A 25,547-nucleotide genomic window follows, 5' to 3' on the forward strand; every position below is an offset into this window, starting at 1 on the left:
GGCTTATGTACGTAGTAGTCTGAGTCTTTATTTTTCAAAATAAAATTTTTTTGCACACATTTTTCAATTTTTCAAATTTTTTTTTTTTGACGTACAATCCATTTGAAGAGGGAAAGTGTCAGCAAATGAACATTCGTTCTGCTGAAGATTTTTTTTTGCCATGTCTATACCATTGACAATGGTGGACGTCCAATCTTGTGGGGTCCAATCATCCCTCTGTTGAGGATTTATATATCACTAGTTTTTCACTAGTAGACGTTCAATCCATTTGTACTGGGAGGGTGGCAGCGAATAAACATTAGTTCATTCATACGCCGCCCTCCCAGTTCAAATGGATTGAGCCAATGAGTTAAATTCTAAGCAAGTTTCTCATATATGGGATGGAAAAAATCTGACAAAATCCATAAAGGCACCTGGAAATGACTCCAATAACAATAAAAATACAGTGGTACCTCTACTTACGAACGTTTCTACATACAGAATTTTATGGTTAAGACTAGGAGTGGGAACCTTTTGGTACCTCACGATACGATAAGATTTGCGATGCAAAGCTCACGATAACGATGATCTAACGATATGGCGATGCAACGATTATCGATACATTGGTCAGGAAACCATTCTAGGATATTCTACAAACAACTAATAAACAGAAAAACAAGCTTCTGCTGTGAATTGGAATGAGTTTATCACTAGCAGACGTCCAATCCATTTGAACTGGGAGGGTGGCAGCGAATGAACGAATGTGCCATCCCTCCCACTTCAAACAGATTGAACGTCTATGGCCATCAGTGGCAGCCAATGCCAGGCAAAGAGGTAATTTTGGGCCATTTAAAGTCATTTACCTGTTGATTTTCAGTTACTTCCTGTTGATTTTGGGGCATTTTATGGGTCACCTCCTGTTTATTTTGAGTTACAGAACAGGAAGTGACCTGGGAATCACCCAAATAACTAGGCAGTGATTCAAACTCAAAAGGAAATGACCTGTAAATGCCCTAAAATAAACAGCAAGTACCCTGTAAATGCCCCTAAAATCAGACAGAATGACTGTGAATGCTTTGGTTTCAAATGAACGAACGTTCCCAGTCTAAATGGATTGGGCTCTGAGCACCGTCAATGGCAGCCTTAGAGTTAATTGAGACACTATTATGGTGGAAGATTTTGGTAGCAACTTGTTGGTTCCTTTTTTTCTTCTTTCTTTTTTTGAAACATTGACACCTTTTTTAAACGATATCTCGATTCTTGGCATGAGCATATCGATAATCTTTTAGGATACAAAGTATCACGATATACTGTACTAGGGGTGTAACGGTACACAAAAATCTCGGTTCGGTACGTACCTCGGTTTTGAGTTCACGGTTTGGTTCATTTTCGGTACAGTAAGAAAACAAAATGCAAAACAAAAGTGTGCTAGTTGTTTATTACACACCTTTGTGCTTTCAACGATAGGAACATTAGCCTATACAAAGCTAGAATTCTGCTCAAAAAGTAGCGGGTATTTAAAGATAATCCAACAACAATTTGCCTTTCAGACCCCGCGTATTGGTCAGCTTTCTTTCTGAAAGAAAGAAGAAAAAAGAAGTCCTGTGCTAAAGAGAAAAGCAATCCCAATGACAAAGATTTTACAATTATTTTACAAATGAAATGCCTCAATAAATCAGTTTTTTTTCTTATGAACGGTTTTCAAAAGCTTTATTGGTGGATTCTCTCAAGTTAAAGCGCCACACAGAAATGAATAAATTTAATTGTGTAAGCAGGATCTGTCTATTATTCTTATTATTTAATTACAGGTGTTTTAGTTTATTTCAATGTATTTTATTTAAATGGGCTATTATTTATATTATTATGTGTTTATATTTTACAAATGTGATGTAGTATTTATTTATATTGTATATTTTATGTTGTATAACTTTAGTTCCTATGTAAATATTAGTTCCTACTTATTTTGTTGTGGTAGGAGGGTTTTGTATTGAACACAGGGCCATGTTGGTTAATATTATAGCAAAGACAGCAGTAAATCAACAAAGACAAGTCAACTGTGCCCCGATCTACCACTCAAGAGATCTGATGGAATTAAAAAGTAGGTTACGATTGCATATTAGTTTGAAAATCGACCGGATCCATCGTATTTTTACACGGGTGAATTCCGGTCTGCCAGATCCTAGCTACCAGTAGTAGTATTGACGCAGGAGGGTCGCGTCTCACGTCAAATAATAAACTCTGCCGTTCTTTTCGCGTGTGTCGCGTTGAGCCGCTTCTGGGACGCGTCTAACACGCTGCTGCACTGCGACTGGTGTGCAATTGGCTGATCGACTTTAACGCCTGCGTTTCACTGCGTTCTCGCGGCAGCCACATTGTCGCACCGTTGATGTTTCTGGGTTATATACTGTCCTACCGTGTTGGTCCTCATTATAGTAGAGAAGACGGAGTAAATATAATCTGCACAAAGAAATTGTAACCCGATCGACTCACAGCCTCGAAAAGTAAGGGTTACATTACGTCAGAAACTCGTTCGGTACACCTCCGTTTCGAACCAAGCACCACGTACTGAAAAGGTTCAATACAAATACATGTACCATTACACCCTTACAATATACCACCATTTCGCTATTTTCTCACACCCCTAGTTAAGACACACCTTAACGGGAAAATATTGCCTCTTGTTATGAAAGAAAGTTCAGGATACGAAAAGCAAAACTACAGTATGACTGGTACTTGCAGCTCCCAGAGTTTACTGGAAGTGACATACCGTACTTATAGCCTCTCTGCCATTGGCTATTGTCTAGCATTCCTGGCATCCAATTGGCTAAGAGGGACTTCGACTGTATGTGTGTATCCCAGCGTCCTCTTCATTTGCCCCTCGTGTTCCGACAGCTTTACATGAGTGTATTAACTTTTATTCTTTATTGTTGGTTTTTTTTTTCATTATGCACAACACTGTGCACAACATTTTATGTTCATTCTGCAAAAACAATAACTTGCATTTGTTGCATGTTTGCATGGATTCACATGATGCATTTTTATGCCTTATAAAAAATTTGTCTGAATTTTGGGGGACTTGGAACAGATTAGGGCAAATTACATGGAAAATGCGTCTTTCCTTACAGACTTTTCAAGTTAATTCCAGAACCAATTGATTTCGTAACTAAAGGTACCACTGTCCCAAAAACCAATTACCGTATTTTTCGGACTACAAGTCGCACCTGTGTATAAGTCGCACCACCCATAAAATGCCCAACGAAGAGAAAAAAAACCATGTACAAGTCGCACCGGAGTATAAGTCGCATTTTTGGGGGAAATTTACTTGATAAAATCCAACACATAGAACAGACATGTCATCTTGAAAGGCAATTTAATATAAAAATACAATAGAGAACAACATGCTGAATAAGTGTACAGTGTACAGTGCATGAACAACGAAATGCGAATATACTGTCCTGACCAGGACGCTACGGCTCAGTCCTGACTATTTAGCGGGCTAAACTTCCAAATGATGATGCTGGACGTCCGTATAATTTGCTGAATCAATTTCGTCCTCAATAACAAACAGGTTTGCATCAACGTAAATAAATGATAATTATGTGCTTTTACAGCAATGACACAAACGGTTAGCATGCATTCGCTAGCATTAGCGCATCGTTCAAGCGACCACATAACTCGCTCTAAGTGTCCGATCGTGGGTAGAAAACACACAACAACAACAGAAAAGATTATACACACAGGCGTTGCCTCTGTCGAGATATTTTACAAGCATAAACAATGAACGTAGGTTCGCAGCTGTGTTTCTCTCGCGCTAACTCCCCCACACACTCAGCTACGTAGCTGTCGGTCTTCTTCTGGTGTGTGAGCGCTCTTCTTCACGTAAACAAGTGCAAGTGCGCCCCCACGTAGGCGTGAAAGCGCCACAAACTAAAAGCATGCTTTTCAATAGAAAAAAGTCAATAATACAATTGAACACACATTGCCAAAGGCAGAACGCGAACGTGGCCATGGCTATTAAGTTATTCAGATAACTATAGCATAAAGAACATGCTAACAAGTTTACCAAACCATCAGTGTCACTCCAAAACACCAAAATAACATATGAAATGATATCATAATGTGTTAATAATTTCACACATTAGTCGCTCCAGAGTATAAGTCGCATCCCCAGCCAAACTATGAAAAAAAACTGCGACTTATAGTCTGAAAAATACGGTATTCATTTTTTTAAAGCTTCTTGTAACATTTGTGTGTGATTACTCATGATGACAATTATAACTCACTGGTCCCGTTGACGGCGATACACATTCATTTATTCGCTGCCAACCGTCCCAGTTCAAACGGATTGGACGTCCACTAGTGATAAACTCATTTCAATTCACAGCATAGCAAAGACTGGACGCCACATGATTTGACTTCTGTCATTGTCATGATTATGTTAGTGCTGTTTCCATTGCAATCCTAACAATAAATGTCCACCACTTGTTGTCTGCAGGCTTGAGTTAATGTTGTGCTTTTGTGTGTGTGTGTGTCAGCGTGCAGAAACCATCCCAGCACACATCAGCAACACCCCCACGCATGTGGGTGTTGCTGATGTGTGCTGGGATGGTTTCACTTAAGTGAACCAGCCCAAACAAAAAGGTACTCCACTCCGGAATACGCAAGCACGATGGACAGCGTGAACGACTACGAGGCTGACACTGCGTTCCTGGGGGACTGGGGCCCCTTCCAACGTCGCCTCTCCCTGCTGCTCTGCATCACCATGATCCCCAACGGTTATGGCAGCTTGGTGGTGGTCTTTGTGGCCGACACGCCGTCCCACCGTTGCCTGGTGCCCGTGCACGGCCTCAATCTGACCAAAGAGTGGCGCAATGCCAGCATCCCGTTGGAGGAGGATGGCCGGCCCGCAGAGTGCTCCCGGTACCAGCTGGATACCATCCGGGCGTACTCGGAGGCGGGCGTGCTGCCCTCTGACATTAACCTGACTACCGTGCCCAGAGAGGGTTGCCTGGATGGATGGGAGTATGACCGCAGCGTCTATGCCTCCACCATTGTGTCTGAGGTTAGTAGAATTCATTCATCAGATGTAGAAATGTTTAAAGGTCCCAAGAAATGGTGACCTGCTCAAAAAATGAAAATGACTGCACTAATATAATTTTACACATAGAAGACCAGATTGACTTGCCATGGCTGGCTTGCGAGACTTGCAAATTTTAGCTCCGAGCCGGGGAATTAACAGTAAGTCCTCTATTTCAGGTCCATACTAAGGGATTTGCCTGATAAATTACCGAAAAATGTGTGGACCTAGTTAAAAATGTACTTTGAAAATGTCAATCAATAGCTCCCTTTGAGAGTTGGTAAAATATCAGCTATTGTGCCACTGATGATAGATGTGCAATCATGTGGCTCTAAAAATTAACCTCTTTAAATGAGTATCACTAGTATAAGTCCAATCCACTTTGTTTGAACTGGGAGTGTGGCAGAGAATGAACATTCATCCATTTGTTGTTCATTCGCTGCCAACCTCAGTAGTAGGCATGAGGTTATTGAACATTTTCAAAATAAAATAAATAAAAGCGATTTAAGGAAGAGGGCCGATTTGAATCATGATTGTGTTCAGTTTTTTGTCTTGTTTTTTTGTCCTGCGTGTGTGTGTGACAGTGGGATCTTGTGTGCGGGCAAAAGTGGAAGAAGCCGCTGACATTGTCAGCTTACTTTTGCGGGTTCCTAGTCGGATCCTTCATTTCTGGTCAGCTTTCAGACAGGTCAGTACACACCTGCACACAGTCACATCAACATAGTTCAAGCTTGTAATGACTTTTTTAACACTTGTCAACATTTTGTCATCATAATAAATACAATAAATTAGGACGCCCTATTAAGTATTCAGTTCTTTATTAAGAAATGTTCACATATCAGTGTCTGATCTTGTTTTCCTTTATCTCTGAAAAAGAAAGTGATTTAATTGCAGGTAAACCATAAAAATTAACATTGTTATACTCATTAAACCAAATATATTAACAAAAATGCATATTCTAACTGAGGAAAAAGTTAGGACACTCTACCGCCTTATAGCTTGTGTTACCACCTTTGGGTTAAATAACTTCAGTGAGACGTTTTTTTGTAGCAATCTACCATTCTTTGACATCGGTCTGAAGAAAGTTTGCCCCACTCCTCAATGCAGAACACTTTCAACATTGAGATGTTTGAGGGGTTTCTTGCATGTACAACCCGTTTAAAGTCACCCCACAGCATCTCAATGGGATTAAAAGATCTGGGCTTGGACTCGGCCATTCCAGTACTTGGTGGATTAACTGGTATGTTTTGGGTCATTGTCATGTTGCAGGTTCCAGTTTCGCTTCAGCTTTAATTTTTTCAAAGATGATCTTACATGTTTCTCAAGCAACCTCTGATACACGATAGAATTCATGGTGGATTCTATAACGGTGAGCTGGCCAGGTCCTGCTGTAGCAAAGCATGCCCAAACCATGACACTTCCTACTCCATGCTTCACAGTTGGCATGAGGTTCTTTTCCTGGAATGCTGTATTGGGTTTACGCTTTTTTCTGGTGTCCAAATAATTCAATTTTACATTCATCTGTCCAAAGAACATTATTCCAGAAGTCCTAGTATTTGTCTACATTTACTCTGATAAACTTCAGTCTGGCCTTCATGTTCTTCTTGGAGAGCAAAGGTTTCCTCCTTGCACACCTCCCATTAATGTTAAATTAGTGTAGTCACTTTCTGATTGTAGAGGCATGCACTCTCAGATCAACAGTAGCAAGAGCCTGCTGTAGGTCCCGTGATGACATTTTAGGGTTTTTGGAGACTTCTTTTACCATCTTGCGGTCTGCTCTCAGGGTGAACTGGCTTGGACGGCCAGACCTGGGCATGTTGGCAGTTGTTTTGAATGTCTTCCACTTGTAGACTATTTTCCAAACAGTAGAAAGGCCGAAATTATATTCTTTTGAGATCTTTTGAAATCCTTTACCAGACTCATAAGGTGTCTACAATCTTGTTTATGAAGGCCTCAAACAGCTGGTTTGATCTTACCATGCTGTTTTCTCTCACTTCAACAGTCAGTCGCTTTTGAAAGTATTCTGCACTGAGGAGCGGGGCAAATGTTCTTCAGTCAGACCGATGTGAAAGACTGGTAGAAGGCTACATAAAGCGTCTCACTGAAGTTATTTCAGCCAAAAGGGGTTAAGACTAGCTATTAGGTGGTAGGGTGTCCTTACTTTTTCCTCAGTTAGACTATGCATTTTTGTTGATATATTTGGTTAAATGAGTAAAACAATGTTATTTTTTGTTGTTTACCTGCAATGAAATCACTTTCTTCTCCAGAGACAAAGAAAAACAAGATCTGACATTGATATGTGAACATTTCTTAATAATAAAAAAAAAGAATATTTAATAGGGTGTCCTAATTTTTTCACATGACTATTTGCTTTTACTTTTATTTCTGGACAGTCTCAAGTCAGGGGGGGAATTAAACAGTGCTTTCCTTTTCATTGTGACACAGACTTGGTGTCTGTAGAATTTTTTTTTTTTAAAGTAGAAACCCATTCAATATTGAATACATACCTCTAAGTGTATGTATGTATGTAAGGTGTACCTCTAAGATTGTTATTTTTTTAAAGTGCTGATCTAATTTTGACTGTTTGACACATCTGAGTTTACATCTGTATTTCTGTTTCTTTGTGCATGCTTGAAATTAAAAGATTAATCCATTCATTCGTCTTGCATTTTCAGGTTTGGCAGGAAGATTGTGCTGTTTGTCACCCTCGTGGGCCAGACACTGTGCGCCTTCATCCAGGGATTTTGTCACTCCTGGATGGCGTTCGTCATCATGTACTTCTTGTCTGGCATGTGCCACATCTCCAACTACCTGGCCGCCTTTGTGCTCGGTATATTTCCTGAATAAGTTGATAAGTGACGTTTGCTGGTAATGTAGAGGAAAAAAGTATATATATATATATTATTTTGTATAATATATATGGCGGAAAACACAGACAAGTCTGAAAAAGCAGTTTCTGTTCTTGCACTCCTCTTTAAAAGAAACTGCTGTATTTGAAGCCAAAAAAACTGTTGTGTTTGACAGAACAATAGGTCTATACACTGCCATAGCAGATTTATGGCGCATTAAGCCCCTGAACTATTTTTAATTTGTCCGTTTTACCCTGGAAAGCCCCGTTTACAGACGTCGTGCAACAGCTTTTGTTTCAACTCAACCATAAAACGAAGGAAAGTAATCGTATTTATTATTCAAAATATCTATCATTTTTAGCTTAGAATCATTAATTGATGTCTAATGTTTAGTTTAAAAAAAAAAAAAAAAAAAAAAACTTAAAAAAATTATTCACTCGCATATTTTAAACTTTTGAACAAATGACGTCACCATTTAAAAAATGGTGTCTGTAAAAAAGTCACGGATATCTACCTAACTATCGCTTAATTGTATTTTTTTTTTTGTTACTGTCGCATTTTCTCCAATATGTTAGATGATAAATAATCAATCCAAACAAAGAAAAAATGAACAAAAAACACGTTTAAAAGGGTAAATATATGAAAAAGAAAATCTCGACCACTCCTTATGTGTGGGATTTTTCCATCGCGACCCTTGTTATATTATCATGTTTCACCCATAAAATACCAAAACAATCCAGGTGTGGCCATTCACAGCTGTGTCTTGACACTCAGTGATACATGCTACATGGAGTTTTTGAAACGAAAAAAGGTAAGTATGCGATAATATATCGTTAAAGTCACGGCGTCTGTAATCCTGCTCTCGCGTGCTCTCACCTCCAGATAGGGTTTTGCTGTTTAATTTTTGTTTTTTTAAATGCCCTCCTATTCAAAAATTTTCCACCCCCAGAAAATTGAGATTTTAAGCTTTCCAATGATGTATCGCACATGCATATCGGACAGTTTTGAAAGTTGGCCAAATTGGGGGTCTCAGAGTAGAACTTAGTGTTTTCCACCATATACACTACAGTTCAAAAGTATATGAAAGTCATTATAAGTCAATACAGATTTACACTTCCGGTCAAAAGTTTTGGGTGTATGTGATGAATAGGGATGGGAATCGAGAACCGGTTCCAATAGAGAACCGGATCCAGGTGTTTCAATTCCATGGAATCGTTTGGCAGTTTGTCTAACAATTCTCTTATCAATTCTAACCAGCACGAATTACGTCACGTAACTTCTGTGTTCTCCACTGCTGGAGACACCATAAGTCCAGAAAGATCACGTATCCTTCCTGAAAAAGCAGACATGCTTATTTTTCTGCAAAAGAGTTGTTAATTTTGCACATTTACACTACGCACTGTTCTGTTGTACAGTATATGACAATATTTATCTTTATTATTTTTGAGTGCTATCAGCTCATATGTCCTAATAATAAGACGTTTTTATTTCTATTAGAAATATGTTTCAGTAAAATGTTACACATTCTTGCGTATTTGCCAGTTACACAATGCCACAGTTAGCATTGAGGCTTTGGGCCTCTTTTGACCTTGTTGTGAGTTTGTAAGGTTGTGACTTCTGATTAAACAAACTCGATCCCAATCAAAATATATTTGTTTTTCATTTTTGCCCAAATTAGAATCGATAAAAGAATTGATAAAGAATCGAATCGTTAAGCAATATGCATAACGGAATCGGAATTGTAAAAATCGTATCAATTCCCATCCCTAGTGATGAAAAGCCCTACTCATATTTTATAGGCATTCTCAAGAAGGTGAAGGGTCATTGTTTTTTCTAGGAACGGAGACCCTCAGTCCTCGAGTGCGCGAGTTCTTCTCCACGGCAGGCTCGTGTTTTTTTTTCGCATTGGGCTACGTGCTGCTACCCCTCCATGCGTATTTCATGCGTGAATGGCGGATGCTGCAGCTAGGCATCACCACACCCGGGTTTCTCCTCTTAATTCTCTGGTGGTAGGTGCTCATGCTCGTGTCTTTTTCTATTCCGTTCTTCCAAACGAGCCGCGTTATTCTTTTGGGACCGTGCAGGTTCATCCCTGAGTCTCCTCGCTGGCTCCTTTCTCAGGGAAGAGTCGCAGAAGCCGAGGCCATTGTGAAATACGCCGCCAAAAAGAACAACGTAGAAGTGCCAGCAACAATCTTCACTCCTCGGAAGGTTTGTGCCATCATCATATAATGCCGAAAAAGAACATGGAATTTCTCCTCAGTTGTTGCGGTTCAAGCACTCATCTTTTGGGAGTAGGATTTATCATGGTGATGCACTGATCCCATTTTTTGGGCTCCTGATACAGATTCCAACTCCTCGCCTGTGTGTTTTCATGTGATGCCAATACTGTACCGATGCCACATTTAAAAACAAACAAACAAACAAACAAAAGCTTTCTTTCTTTTAAAGCAACATTAGGTAACTTTTCGACCTCTATAAAATATTTCATAACATTTGTGATAATATGTCAACTGACAACTAGTTGAATTTTATATCTTGAGGGGGTCTGTATCACTATCACCGGCACTAATTAACTTTGAGGAGGGTGGCAGGAACCCTGCCACACAAAAAAAAAAACTATACATTTGCTGATTGCTTTACAGCCTACGTCGCTTCCTTCTTTTCCCATTCATTATAAAGACGGAAGTCGACACGAACGCTTGCACGTGACATCTGCAAAGATGGCAGAGCAACAAAAGAGACAAAAAAGTTTTATCTGAGTAGGAAAAAAAAGGGAGGCTACCAGGACATACAGAATAAGCATTGGCCTGGCTTTCACTCGCTGGCGTGACGACCCCATCTCCTCCTCAACCTAACTCGTCAGCGCTGACGAGTTCGGGTGGGGTTGGGGCTTGGCCCCACTAAGCCACACGGTTGCTAACCATCATATGCTGGTGTTTAGCCACAACTGGATTCATTACCTTATCACTAGTCATCCTTCACTCAGCTGCTGGAAACAGAAATGTTGTTTAATCCATCTGCAGGCGACCGGGAGATTAATTTTTGATTGATTGATGATTATAAGACACCGTGTGGGTGTGCGCTGGTCCTCATGGGAAACGCAGGGCTGGTCCTCATGGGAAACACAGTCTTCCTTAAAGCAAAACACTGCCGCTTTTGTTCACTGACGTCGCTAAAATCGACCAAAACTGAAAAGTTACCAAGTGTTGCTTCAATACTAAAATGAATGAATGAATGAATGAATTTATTGTCATTGTCATCATGATCATCATAATCATTGACAGTTTCAGAATGTGGAATTTGCCCGAGAAAGACGATGACAGACAAAGGAAAGACGGGAAAAAGCATATGCTTATCCATACCACTCCCCCAACAGCCCGGGACGCACAGTCAAAATTTAGTTTTAGTGTTTGATATTCTTTCGCCTTGCAATGTTAAATAAAAAGCTTTCAAATAAAATACATTAGAATTACATTGTACTTCATCATAGAAGTGTTGAACTTTAACATACACTAACGCTAACGCTTATCTATTTTTACAAGACACTACATTGTACATGCCATAAAACAAAATACTGCATAATCACTTGAATGTAAAGTAACTAACGATTATGGCTTGGTCAGACATTTCTTAACCAACTGTTTGCTTTTGACAGTGCTAGATGTCAAATCCATTTAAAGTGGGAGCCTGTTAGCCTCCCACTTGTAATGGACTGGACTGGACTGGACTACTAGAGACAAACTAATTGATGGAGAGTCCATCTTGGCCAGAGAAAGAACAAATTTTATTTTTTACATCAATAGCTGCCGTTCACATTAATTAAAAGTTTTTTTCCTAGCACACCCTGATCCCCATGATGGCATTTTAATGCTGTATCGGTACTGATACTAATATCGGTTGAACACAAATGTATTATTGTCATAAATCACAGGAATTCTTTATTTATAGGATTGTTCTCCTCTGAAAAATTGTAAAAAAAAAAATATATATATATATATATATATATATATATATATATTTGGCGGAAAAATCAGACAAGACTGAAAAAGCTGTTTCTGCTCTTGCACCCCTATTTTAAATAAACTGCTGTATTTTAAGCTAAAATAACTGTTGTGTTTGATAGAACAACATGTCTATATGCTGCAATAGCAGATTCATGGCGCATTAAGCCCCTGAACTATTTTTAATTTGTCCGTTTTACCCCAGAAACCCCCGTTTAGACATCGCGCAACCACTTTTGTTTCAACCCAGCCATAAAACGAAGGTAATTAGTTATATTTATTATTCAAAATGTCTGTCATTTTTAGCTTTGAATCATTAATTGATGTCTAATATTTTGTTTAAAAAAAACGACTAAACGATTAAAAAATTATTCACTGGCATATTTTTAACTTTTAAACAAATGACGTCACAATGAAAAAAAAGGTGTATGTAAAAAAGTCACGGATATCTAAGTCATTACTATCGCTTAATTGTATTTTTTTTTGTTACTGTCGCATTTTCTCCAAATTGTTAGATGATAAATAATTGATCTAAACAAAGGAAAAAAAAAATTTAAAAAACATGTTTCACCCATAAAATCGCCAAAAAATCCGGCTGTGGCCATTCATAGCTGTGTCTTGACACTCGGTGATACATGCTACATGGAGTTTTTGGATCGAAAGAAGGTACGTACTCGATAATATCTCGTTAAAGTCATGGCGTCGAATTCTGCTCTCGGGTGCTCTCACCTCCAGATAGGATTTTGCTGTTTAAAAAAAATGATTTTTTTTTTTTTTTTTTTAAATGCCCTCCTGTTCAAAATTTTTTCCCCCAGAAAATTGAGATTTTAAGCTTACCAATGTTGTATCACACATGCATAACGGACAATTTTGAAATTTGCCCAAATTGGGGGTCTTTTGGTTTATTTATTCTTTTTTTTTTTTAGAAAAAGGAATACGTTTTTCTTGTCAAATTTTTCCTCATGCCATTTAAACAATACCCTGAAGAAAAAAAACAACAATTTAATCCCAGTTTAATTCTAGGGATATTATGACAAATTAGCAAAATAAGACATTAAAAATCAGCAAATTTTGTCATCTTGTTTGTTGGCAGCTTTCAAACAAGAAGTGCCATTGCAAACTCTGACTTTTCAAATGTACATACTTTTGATGCACACTTAACTCACTGTCTGCCAATGACGGCGATAGAGGTTTATCACCGTCAATGTTGTTGAAACAATCATTCACTGCCAAGTTCAAATGGGCCAGACTTCTATTGCCGTCAATGGCAGACATTGAATTAATGTCAACGTGTCACAATCAATCATTAAACCAGCATACATGGAGATGTTTTCGCTGTTTAAAAGCCATATTTTTCTCCCCCTTCTTTATCTGGTCAACTGCTCAATGTCCAACTCCCGACGATAATTGGCACACTGTCGCGCACGTGTGTGTGCGCTTAAATGTTTAAACCAGCAGGGGAGCCAGAGAACCCGCTGGAACTGGAATTTTGGCAAAATGTACACTCCCTGACCCCCAACATGTAGTGACCCCAAGCTTCATTTCGGTGTGTCATTATAAAGATAATAATCTTCACTTTTGATTGCAAGTGTCAGTTACTTTAGTTCTCATAGCGGATGTACTGTACTTGTAGATTATGCAAAGAAGTTGAGTATGCGAGCTGTTAATGAAATGAGCTTTCATCGGAATGTTTATTGTTCCGTAGAAAGAATGCGGCTCGGACACGGAGAACGTGAACATCTGCGACATGCTGCGTTCTCCTAATATCCGCTGGATGTCTGCGGTACTATGGCTTGTCTGGTAAATTGATGTACATACACACTTCACTCATTGGCTGCCATTGACGGCGCTGGATGTCCAATCCATTTGAACTGGGAGGGTGGGCAGCGAGGGTGGGCGTGAAAACGCATAGGACCTCTACTAGTGATAAACTCATTTCAGTTCACAGCAGAAGGATGAAAATAGCCACTTCATAGGATGTCATTTACTGTGAATAGTAGTTAATGTGTTAATGCTCCTATGTATGAAAATTAAAAAAGTATTAGATTATCTTATTTTTGAGATTGAGAAATTTTTTTTGTTAATTTTTGAATTGCAAAAAAATAAAACAAGAATGCATTTCTCATCCTACGCCTTCTAACTATAGTTACGCTGCTGGCCAAAAGTATTGGCACCCCTGAATTCTGTCATATAATGCCAAATTTCTCCCAGAATAAAGATTGAAATTACTAATATTTTGGTAGAAAACCCGTAATTTATTTTGCTTGCAATGAAAGAAACACATAAGAGAATGTAGAAAAAAATTAAATCATTATCATTTTACAAAAAACTGGGCCGGAAAAAAAGTGTAGGCACCCTTTGAAAAATCATGTGATGCTTCCCTAATTTGTGTAATTAACAGCACCTGTTACTTACCTGTGGCACATATCAGGTGGTGGCAATAACTAAATCACACTTGCAGCCAGTTACAATGGATTAAAGTTGACTCAACCTCTGTCCTGTGCCCTTGTGTGTACCATATTGAGCATGGAGAAAAGAAAGAAGAACAAAGAACTGTCTGAGGACTTGAGAAGCAAAACTGTGAGAAAACATGGGCAATCTCAAGGCCACAAGTTCATCTCCAAAGACCTGAATGTTCCTGTGTCTACTGTGCGCAGTGTCATCAATAAGTGTAAAGCCCATGGCACTGTGCCTAACTTCCCTAGATGTTGACGGAAAAGAAAAATTGACGAGAGATTTCGATGAAAGATTGTGCGGATGGTGGATAAAGAACCTTGACAAACATCCAAACAAGTTCAAGCTGTCCTGCAGTCCGAGGGTACAACAGTGTCAACACGCACTATGTCGGCGTCTGAATGAAAACGGACTCTATGGTAGGCTACCCAGGAAGACCCCACTTCTGACCCAGAGACATAAAAAAGCCAGGCTGGAGTTTGCCAAAACTTACCTGAGAAAGCCAAAAACGTTTTGGAAAATGTTCTCTGGTCAAATGAGACAAAACTAGAGCTTTTTAGGTAAAGGCATCAACATAGAGTTTACAGGGGAAAAAACGAGGCCTTCAAAGAAAAGAATGCGGTCCCCACAGTCCAACACGGTGAAGGTTCCCTGTTTTGGGGTTGCTTTGCTAACTCTGGGACTGGAATGCATGACCGTGTGCATGGCATTATTAAGTCTGAAGACTAACAACAAATTTTGCAGCGTAATGTAGAGCTCAGTGTGAGAAAGCCGGGTCTCCTTCAGAGGCCACGGGTCTTCCAGCAGGACACTGACCCAAAATACACTTCAAAAAACACTAGAAAATGGTTTGAGAGAAAAAAATCACTGAGTCCAGACCTGAATCCCATAGAACACCTTTGGAGAGATCTGAAAATGGCAGTTTGGAGAAGGCACTCTTCAAACCTCAGAGACCTGGACCAGTTGGCCAAAGAAGACTGGTCTAAAATTCTAGCGGTTGTTCGCAGTTATTTTGTCTAAACGTTCTGCTACCAAGTATTAGGCTGAGGGTGCCAATACTTTTGTCCGGCCCATTTTTGGAGTTTTGTGTAAATTGATAATGATTTAATTTTGTTTTTTTCATTCTTTTTTGTGTTTCTTAATTGCAAGCAAAATAAATGAAGATTACTACCAAAGCATTTGTAATTGCAATCGTTTTCTGGGAGAAACTGAGCATTATCTGACAGAATTGCAGGGGTGCCAATACTTTTGGCCAGCAGCGTAACTGGGATAGTACCCCTGCGCCTTGAGAGGATAAGTGGTACACAAGAAGAATGAATTGTTAAAAATAAAATAAATAATCGCTGCTATCGTTTGGCAGTCTGCCATTCCGATTCAAATGAACCATTTTTTTTACACTGAAATTTCATATAAAAGTTCCCAACTTTTTGTGATCTCCAGGAACACCATCGCCATGGCCTACTTGGCCCTGTCGCTCAACACCTCCAACCTACACGGCGACGCCTACTTCAACTGTTTCCTGTCAGGGGCCGTGGAGATCCCCGCTTACCTGGCCACGTGGATTATGTTCCGGTGCTGCCCGCGCCGACTCACCATGGCCGGGTCTCTCTTTTCGTCGGGATTCTTCCTACTGGTCACCCAGCTCATTCCAGCAGGTGCGGATCCTTGGTCCCTAGCCGTTCTCCAATCCTTGAAAATATCCTTGATCGTCTCCCACCCGTAGACCTCCACTGGGTGGCGGTGACCCTCGAGATGATGGGCAAGTTTAGCTTGACGGTGGCATTCGCGCACGTCTATGCTTACTCTGCGGAGCTCTACCCAACTGTGGTGAGAACCACGGCCTTGGGTGCCTGTTCCATGGCCTCCAGGATAGGCAGCATCCTTGCACCCTACATCCTTTACCTGAGTAAGAAGAACGGTCCACCAAAGCAGGTTTTGTTATTGTGTGAGTGGATGTGAAAGGTTAACCCTCGTTGAACTCACTAACTGCTATTGACGGTGCTACGTGTCCAATCCATTTTGACTGAGAGGGGCGAACGGACTAACGCCGTCAATAAAACTGACACACTAACATTGACAGCCAGTCCTTCCAGTTTAAATGAATTGGACATCTATTGTTGTCAATGGCAGGCAAGTGAGTGAATAGTTAAAATTCTCATATTTATTTATTTTTAAAACTTACTTTACTTGCTTGCATTTTATGAAAATAAAAAAACAGTGAATTTTGTTATTGTTATTTAATATTTATCCACTTTAGAATCTTATTGGGGGTCATAACCATACTGTATTTCTGGTCTTGTTCATTCAAATTTTGTTTTTATTCACATTTCATTAATTTATAACTTTATTAATTCAGAAAATGATTTTATAAACATTCAAACAATTAAATATATGTTCTCAAATTTCTTCAAACTTAGTTTCTTTTTAACATTTTTTTTTTTTTTTACCGAGTACAGTTAATATTCTCTTATTTATTATTTAACTAATTTTTGGGTGTGGAAACCAAAACTGAACTCAGTTTTTCATGTCAAATTTTGTAACTATAGGATCCCCGTTTTCTTCCAAAATATGACAAACCCTGTGCTTTATGTATGTTTTATAAAAATTGGAAAATAGTTACTTATAATAATAGAATATGAAAGAAACAGGCATGACCTAAATATTTATTCAACACCATTGTGGTTTTACTAGTTCTGTTAAATTTATCGCGTTAACGGGCGGTGATTCATTCTTTTTAATTAATCACGTTAAAATATTTGATACAATTAACGCATGCACGGAATGACCCGTTCACGCATTGCCTCAAACGGTTTACAATGACGCCGTTTTAGCACACTGAGAGCGAAAAGGCAACAAATATAAGTATTGTGGCGAACGACATGGAGAAGAAGGACAGGAGACGATCATTTTCTTAACCCACTTAATTGAACACAACACAGAACATACTGTTTACCATTTGCAGCCACCACTGACAGTCATGGTTGCCCAACTTCCCATCATGCATTTGGGCGGAACAGTTAAGTAGCTACAGTATCATTTAGTGAAAGCACGACAAAAGTAATATTCCTATCTCACAGAAGACGATCTTTTTCTTAATATGCATAATTGAACACAATGCAGAACATACTGTATAATATTTGCTGCCACCACTGACACTCATGGTCTCCCAACTTCCCATCATGCATTTGGGCGGAACAGTTAAGTCGCTACAGTACCATTTAGTAAATGCACAACAAAATTAATATTCCTGTCTCTCAAAAAAATAATGTTCACAAAAAGAAAAGCGCTCAAAGCAAGGAGAACTGGCATTCTCAATCAAAATAGCTATGCAAAATACACATAAAACTTACTTTGCCTTGGCTAGATCTCTAATAAATTTAAAACTCGCCATTGACACCTTGTAGTGTATTTCAATCACTACCTTACGTAGTTAAAGACACTGTGGAAGAACGGCAAGTAGCCCACGTGACGTCCCGCTCGGCGACGTCAACAATGGCGAGCTATTAGTTAATTTTTTGATTGGAAATTTGACAAATTTTATTAAAACGAAAACATTAAGAGGGGTTTTATTATAAAACTACAATAGCTTGTACTCAAACTTATCTTTTAAGAACTACAAGTCTTTATTATGTAAAGCTTTGTGATGCATGAGTTTGATGCAGTTTGCTAGTACATTGATTCATGAGATACATGACAGAAAACCAGACAGTCTTTCTATCCGTGGATCCGCTTAACAGAAAAATGTTAATAATGTTAATGCTATCTTGTGGATTTATTGTTATAATAAACAAATACAGTACTTATGTACAGTATGTTGAATGTTTATGTCCGTCGTGTATCGTATCTTTCCATTCCAACAATAATTTACAGAAAAATATGGCATATTTTAGAGATGGTTTGAATTGCGATTATTTAGGATTAATTCATTTTTAAGCTGTGATTAACTCGATTAAAAATTTTAATCGTTTGACAGCCCTAGTTTTTACTAAAGATATGGCTAATTGTGTGCATGTTTTGTATTCCGCACCCCAAAATTACTGTAGTTCAAAACAGCTGTCAGGCCTAAGACAACAGATTTAATTTTAAAAAATTGTTGGCCAGTGGAATCAAATCATAAAGCACCTCATTTAAATCACCCTCTAAGTCTCTCTCTCTCTGTCACTAACGCCACCTTTTTGTCTTGCATCATTTTTTCCCCCTCTGGTGTCGGCTTGTGTGGCACAGGAAGCTATTCGGTGTCCCTGCCTTACATGCTGATGAGTGGCCTGATCACCACGGCGTCGTTGCTCAGCCTCCTGCTTCCCGAGAGCTACGGAATGCCTCTGCCGGAAACCGTCGCTCACATGCAGCCCTTCCCTGGGTGAGTGGTCTCCCAGAAACGGGGCCAGCTGCCACCCTCTATTTTGGAAAAGGAGGGGGGGGGGCAGTCTTTGTGCTTTAGGCCAAGTTTAATGTTCCACAAATCCACAAATGGGCCAGCACGTTTGGAGGAAAGGTATAGTAAAATTCAGAGGTGGGTAGTAACGCATTCCATTTACTCCTTTACATTTACTTGAGTAAGGTTTTGAGAAAATTTTAATTTACTTGAGTAGATTTGTGAAGACGAAACGCTACTCTTACTCCGCTACTTTGACCTACACTAGAGTAGTTACATTTTTCCTATTTATTCTACATATTTGACTTGATTTTTGCCAAAGACGCTGGTGTTGGTACACTATCCGCTCGGGTTGCACAAAATGTTCGGGGGGGGGACAATGACGTTTCATTACTCTCGCTATTTGATTGGCTGAAAAGGTGAAATGCTTTCCCAGATACAGTGCCTTGCAAAAGTATTCGGCCCCCTTGAACCTTGCAACCTATCGCCACATTTCAGGCTTCAAACATAAAGATATAAAATTTTAATTTTTTGTCAAGAATCAACAACAAGTGGGACACAATCGTGAAGTGGAACACAATTCATTGGATAATTTAAACTTTTTTAACAAATAAAAAACTGTAAAGTGGGGCGTGCAATATTATTCGGCCCCCTTGCGTTAATACTTTGTAGCGCCACCTTTTGCTCCAATTACAGCTGCAAGTCGCCTGGAGTATGTTTCAATCAGTTTTGCACATCGAGAGACTGACATTCTTGCCCATTCTTCCTTGCAAAACAGCTCGAGCTCAGTGAGGTTGGATGGAGAGTGTTTGTGAACAGCAGTCTTCAGCTCTTTCCACAGATTCTCGATTGGATTCAGGTCTGGACTTTGACTTGGGCATTCTAACACCTGGATACGTTTATTTTTGAACCATTCCATTGTAGATTTGGCTTTATGTTTTGGATCATTGTCCTGTTGGAAGATAAATCTCCGTCCCAGTCTCAGGTCTTGTGCAGATACCAACAGGTTTTCTTCCAGAATGTTCCTGTATTTGGCTGCATCCATTTTCCCGTCAATTTTAAACATCTTCTCTGTCCCTGCTGAAGAAAAGCAGGCCCAAACCATGATGCTGCCACCACCATGTTTGACAGTGGGGATGGTGTGTTCAGGGTGATGAGCTGTGTTGCTTTTACGCCAAACATATCGTTTTGCATTGTGGCCAAAAAGTTCAATTTTGGTTTCATCTGACCAGAGCACCTTCTTCCACATGTTTGGTGTGTCTCCCAGGTGGCTTGTGGCAAACTTTAAATGAGACTTTTTATGGATATCTTTGAGAAATGGCTTTCTTCTTGCCACTCTTCCATAAAGGCCAGATTTGTGCAGTGTACGACTGATTGTTGTCCTATGGACAGACTCTCCCACCTCAGCTGTAGATCTCTGCAGTTCATCCAGAGTGATCATGGGCCTCTTGGCTGCATCTCTGATCAGTTTTCTCCTTGTTTGAGAAGAAAGTTTGGAAGGACGGCCGGGTCTTGGTAGATTTGCAGTGGTCTGATGCTCCATCCATTTCAATATGATGGCTTGCACAGTGCTCCTTGAGATGTTTAAAGCTTGGGAAATCTTTTTGTATCCAAATCCGGCTTTAAACTTCTCCACAACAGTATCTCGGACCTGCCTGGTGTGTTCCTTGGTTTTCATAATGCTCTCTGCACTTTAAACAGAACCCTGAGACTATCACAGAGCAGGTGCATTTATACGGAGACTTGATTACACACAGTAGGATTCTATTTATCATCATCGGTCATTTAGGACAACATTGGATCATTCAGAGATCCTCACTGAACTTCTGGAGTGAGTTTGCTGCACTGAAAGTAAAGGGGCCGAATAATATTGCACGCCCCACTTATCAGTTTTTTATTTGTTAAAAAAGTTTAAATTATCCAATAAATGTTGTTCCACTTCACGATTGTGTCCCACTTGTTGTTGATTCTTGACAAAAAAATTAAATTTCATATCTTTATGTTTGAAGCCTGAAATGTGGCGAAAGGTTGCAAGATTCAAGGGGGCCGAATACTTTTGCAAGGCACTATATGTGCTTATGTGCTCTTCTCTAAAAACCTGTTTAAAAGTGTGCCAGTTGTTCTTGAGTAATGCGTTCGCTTAAAAGTTCCTGTTTAAAAATGTGCAAGTAAAGCGAGTAGATGTATCACACACAGAGAGGATTATTAAAAACTGAATGTGAAATAGGACATTAAATATTATTGCCCATCGCTGTCCATTTTTAAAACAAGTTAAAAAAAAAAAATCACTTTTAACTCTGCTTCACACTCAACCCTTTTAATGTCTTATGCATTGGTTATTTTATTTATTCATTTTTTGTGCTTGCTTTTAACATCAGTGCTAATGTCGTATGTTCCTTTCTTTAAATAATGAAAAATTTCTCCATATAAATCATCCATTACCAACACAATAGGAAAACCAACCCGAATAGTTTGTGCCACCCGAGCGATGTTGTGACGTCATCAGCGTGCGCAGGCCCTCCAACAGTTTGTGCAACCTGAGCAGATCCAATAATAGCTTATTGCAGCCAAGAACCAAGCGACAGCCACTACAAACCACACCTAGTACAAACTACGCCCCTACAAACTATGCCCACGTGATGCTATGGTGGTAGCATCTGATGCGTCTCATGTACAGTATGTAGAACTAGATGTGAAATGACAGACTCAGCGGCGTTAATAAACAGCCGCCATCTTAAAGCAGTAGACTTCTCAGGCAGGTTCTTTTGTAGCATACCTAAGGTGTGTAACTTTTTCTCTAAAATACTGCTGAATCTTGACTTGAATCCAGCTTTGAATGCTGAAACTGTTTTAACACTTTCAAATGTTGAAAGTAGACAGAAGGGAAATAAAGCAATAATAAAATAACGGGCGCAAATGACTTTCAAACATAGCAAAGGTTACAATCTAGTCATGTTTAGACACGCCCCTGTGTCCGCAACACCCCTGTGTCCGCAACACCCCTGTGTCTAGTTAAAGCAGAAGTTCAGAATTTTTGACATTAGGCTTAATCTTCGAGTTAGCGGGGATTTAATTTGTTAGTAGAGTTGATTTCAACAACTTCCGTGCAGTTTGTTATTTATTAATGTTTATGTTTATAAACGCCAGTGATTTGGACATATGCAGTGGGGCAAAAAAGTATTTAGTCAACCACTAATTGTGCAACTTCTCCCACTTGAAAATATTAGCGAGGCCTGTAATTGTCAACATGGGTAAACCTCAACCATGAGAGACAGAACGTGGAAAAAGAAAAACAGAAAATCACATTGTTTGATTTTTAAAGAATTTATTTGCAAATCATGGTGGAAAATAAGTATTTGGTCAATACCAAAAGTTCATCTCAATACTTTGTTTTGTACCCTCTGTTGGCAATAACGGAGGCCAAATGTTTTCTGCAATTCTTCACAAGCTTTTCACACACTATTGCTGGTATTTTGGCCCATTCCTCCATGCAGATCTCCTCTAGAGCAGTGATGTTTTGGGGCTGTCGTTGGGCAACACAGACTTTCAACTCCCTCCACAGATTTTCTATAAAGTTGAGATCTGGAGACCGGCTAGGCCACTCCAGGACCTTGAAATGCTTCTTACGAAGCCACTCCTTTGTTGCCCTGGCTGTGTGTTTGAGATCATTGTCATGCTGAAAGACCCAGCCACGTCTCATCTTCAATGCCCTTGCTGATGGAAAGAGATTTTCACTCAAAATCTCGATACATGGCCCCATTCATTCTTTCCTTTACACAGATCAGTCGTCCTGGTCCCTTTGCAAAAAAAAAAAAACCCCAAAGCATGATGTTTCCACCCCCATGCTTCACAGTGGGTATGGTGTTCTTCGGTTGCAATTCAGTATTCTTTCTCCTCCAAACACGAGAACCTGTGTTTCTACCAAAAAGTTCTATTTTGGTTTCATCTGACCATAAGACATTCTCCCAGTCCTCTTCTGGATCATCCAAATGCTCTCTAGCGAACCGCAGATGGGCCTGGACATGTACTGGCTTCAGCAGGGGTACACGTCTGGCAGTGCAGGATTTGAGTCCCTGGCGGTGCATTGTGTTACTGAGATCTGAGATTTGTTACTGTGATCCCAGCTCTCTGTAGGTCATTCACTAGGTCCCCCCTGTGGTTCTGAGATTCTTGCTCATCGTTCTTGTTATCATTTTGACGCTACGAGGTGAGATCTTGCATGGAGCCCCAGATCGAGGGAGATTATCAGTGGTCTCGTACAGTGGGGAGAACAAGTATTTGATACAGTGTATCAAATAAACTCCTGAACTTTTTCACCAATCGAAGAAAACAATATCGCTAGTACGGGAATACTTCAGCTACAGAAAAGTTACAGACGGCCGTAGCTTAGAGGAGGGCCAACCGACATGTAAAACATGTTTGCGGAGGGTGGCTGTCGAGGATGCAATACCTCCAATATGATTTCGCATTTATACAAAATTAAAGGTCAGTAAACACTGTCATGAACGTTTCCCACGAGCTATGAGAGTTAACTACAGCGTGTTTAGTGTGTCTAGCGGTGGTAAAATGTGCTGTTTTTTTCTCTGTGTTGAGAAAGACAGTGTGTATATAACGTACACATGATACGAGTCATACACACATGCTTTTTATGGAAAATAATTCTATTGTTTTTGTTCAGATGGTAATAAAGTTGAGCTGTGGGTTTAGGCTCACCTAAAGGACTGCATATATTTTAATTTTATTTAGAATATTTCAGTTTAAAAAAAAAAAAAAAAACTTAACATTATTCTATGTTCCAATTCTCTAATGTTTTGAAAAATAAAAATCCTGTTTAATAGAAAAAAAGTTTTTTTTCAAACCCAGATATCTCAAAGTAACACAACACAAAGTAACAGAGTTGTAATTGCAATACTGTGAAACCATGATATTTTGGCTTAAGGTTATCATACCGTCAGACTCTCATACCGGCACATGCCTAATATATTGTTTAACGTACACATCACGTACATATCTATATCTGCTGTTATCTCTCAAGAGAAAATAGCATCAGTTTGCGCATGCGCAGTCGCAATCCGTCGCTATCTGGTAGCCTGTCACAATCAGTTAGTGACAGTGTGTCACCATGTCGTTTTCCTCTAGGTGCTGTCGGAAGAACACCTACAAACGGACACACACCAAAGAAGAAGAAAGTGAAAGGAAGTCTGTGGATGTCGAATGAATGCATCAAATGAATAATGGTTGAATGATTTATAATATGCTTTCACTTTAAAATCTGATTATTATTCATGTATGTCAAAATAAAGAAGTTGTCAACCAATGCAAAAAATTTGCAACATTAGTCAAGCGAGTATTTGAAATACTACGCAATGCTTGTTTAGCAATATACTGCACTGCAAAATTCACTTGCAGTTGCAGTACATACATTTTGTAGTTGCTCTAAAGGGGCTACTCGGTGTCGAAAGTTAACTTTTCTCGAAATTTGAAAATTTTGAAAGTGTTTCTTGGTGATACATCTTGGCAGGGCTTGAGGTGTTTTTTTATTGCATGTGACCTCCATTTTGTTTATCACACATTGAACAATGATATCCTCAATTTCTAAGGGATAGATACAACTCATTTTATCTCAAATGAAAAAAAGTCAAATATTAACTCGTAAACTGCCTTTGATTGTGATAATCAATCAGTTTGATCAGGGAGGGTTGGGAGTAAATAGATCAGATTGGCTCCACCTCAAAGTCTTTAAAAGATGTTTTGAATCTTGATTATTGTTGCATCGATACTAGTACCAATAAAAGTATTGAATCGGTACCGGTATTATACAATTTTAGACAAGTATCGATACCGTTATGACTGGGCATAGACTTCATAATGATATTGACAGGTCACATTCACCAGACACTGCGCCACGCCTTCAAGTAGGGGGCCGTCCTACACTCCACTTCAGTCAGCCGAAGTCGGTCGCAGTTATTCTCCAATGCCAGATTTAGGTTGAAAAACTACGAAAGCTGTACCTCATTAAAACAGGAAGTATTGTCTCAGGAGCGATTTGTTCAAGAATTCAAGGTAACTATTATATTTTTCGTACATTGCATGCATTTTGAAACGTTCAAAATCAACGGGAGAACTTAACCGCTATGGCATTGGCGTCAAAATTTGCAATATTTACATAAAATAAATGCTAACTGCCCGTTTTTTTTGCTTTTAACCAAGAATCAAGACTGTTTTACATCCATATCTATAAATAATTCAGGAATTTTCTGCATTTATCCCCAAAAATATTCAATGTAAAAAGGTTTTTGTGGTTATAAGGCGGCGCCACAGTGGCTTAAAGACTAGCAGCAAATTTGACATATTTACGTAAAATAAATGCTAACGCTTCGGTGTATTTTTTTTTTTTTGCTTTTAACCAAGAATCGAGACTGTTTCAGGTCCATATCTAAAAAGAATTCAGGGATTTAAGCATTTATTTCCAAAAATTTCAACGTAAAAAGCTCTTTTTACATAAAATAAATGCGACCTTCGCAGTTTTTTTGCTTTTAACCAGGAATCGACACTGTTTTACGTCCATACCTATAAAGAATTCAGGGATTTAAGCATTTATTTCCAAAAATGTCAACGTAAAAAGCTTTGTGGTGATAAGGCGGCGCCACAGTGACTTAAAGACTAGCAGCACATTCGACATGTTTACGTAAAATAAATGCTAACTGTCCGGTGTTTTTTTTCTTGTTGTTTTTTTGCTTTTAACCAAGAATCCAGACTGTTTTAGGTCCATATCTCTAAAGAATTCAGGGATTTCAGCATTTATTCAC

At 39.2% G+C, this 25,547-nt stretch overlaps 1 protein-coding gene across 1 annotated transcript; it reads left to right on the forward strand.

Moving 5' to 3' along the window:
* The first annotated feature begins 4,648 nt into the window (after positions 1–4,648).
* Positions 4,649–23,978, forward strand: LOC130906610 (organic cation/carnitine transporter 2-like). Its single transcript, XM_057821104.1, has 10 exons — positions 4,649–5,041; positions 5,641–5,744; positions 7,732–7,886; positions 9,743–9,914; positions 9,990–10,116; positions 13,615–13,709; positions 15,804–16,018; positions 16,087–16,269; positions 18,588–18,723; positions 23,878–23,978. Exons 1-10 carry the CDS (start codon positions 4,649–4,651, stop codon positions 23,954–23,956), a joined length of 1,659 nt encoding a protein of 552 aa, XP_057677087.1. The 3' UTR covers positions 23,957–23,978.
* Positions 23,979–25,547: the final 1,569 nt, after the last annotated feature.

Source organism: Corythoichthys intestinalis, chromosome 18, assembly GCF_030265065.1.
Source record: "Corythoichthys intestinalis isolate RoL2023-P3 chromosome 18, ASM3026506v1, whole genome shotgun sequence".
Lineage (NCBI taxonomy): Eukaryota > Metazoa > Chordata > Actinopteri > Syngnathiformes > Syngnathidae > Corythoichthys > Corythoichthys intestinalis.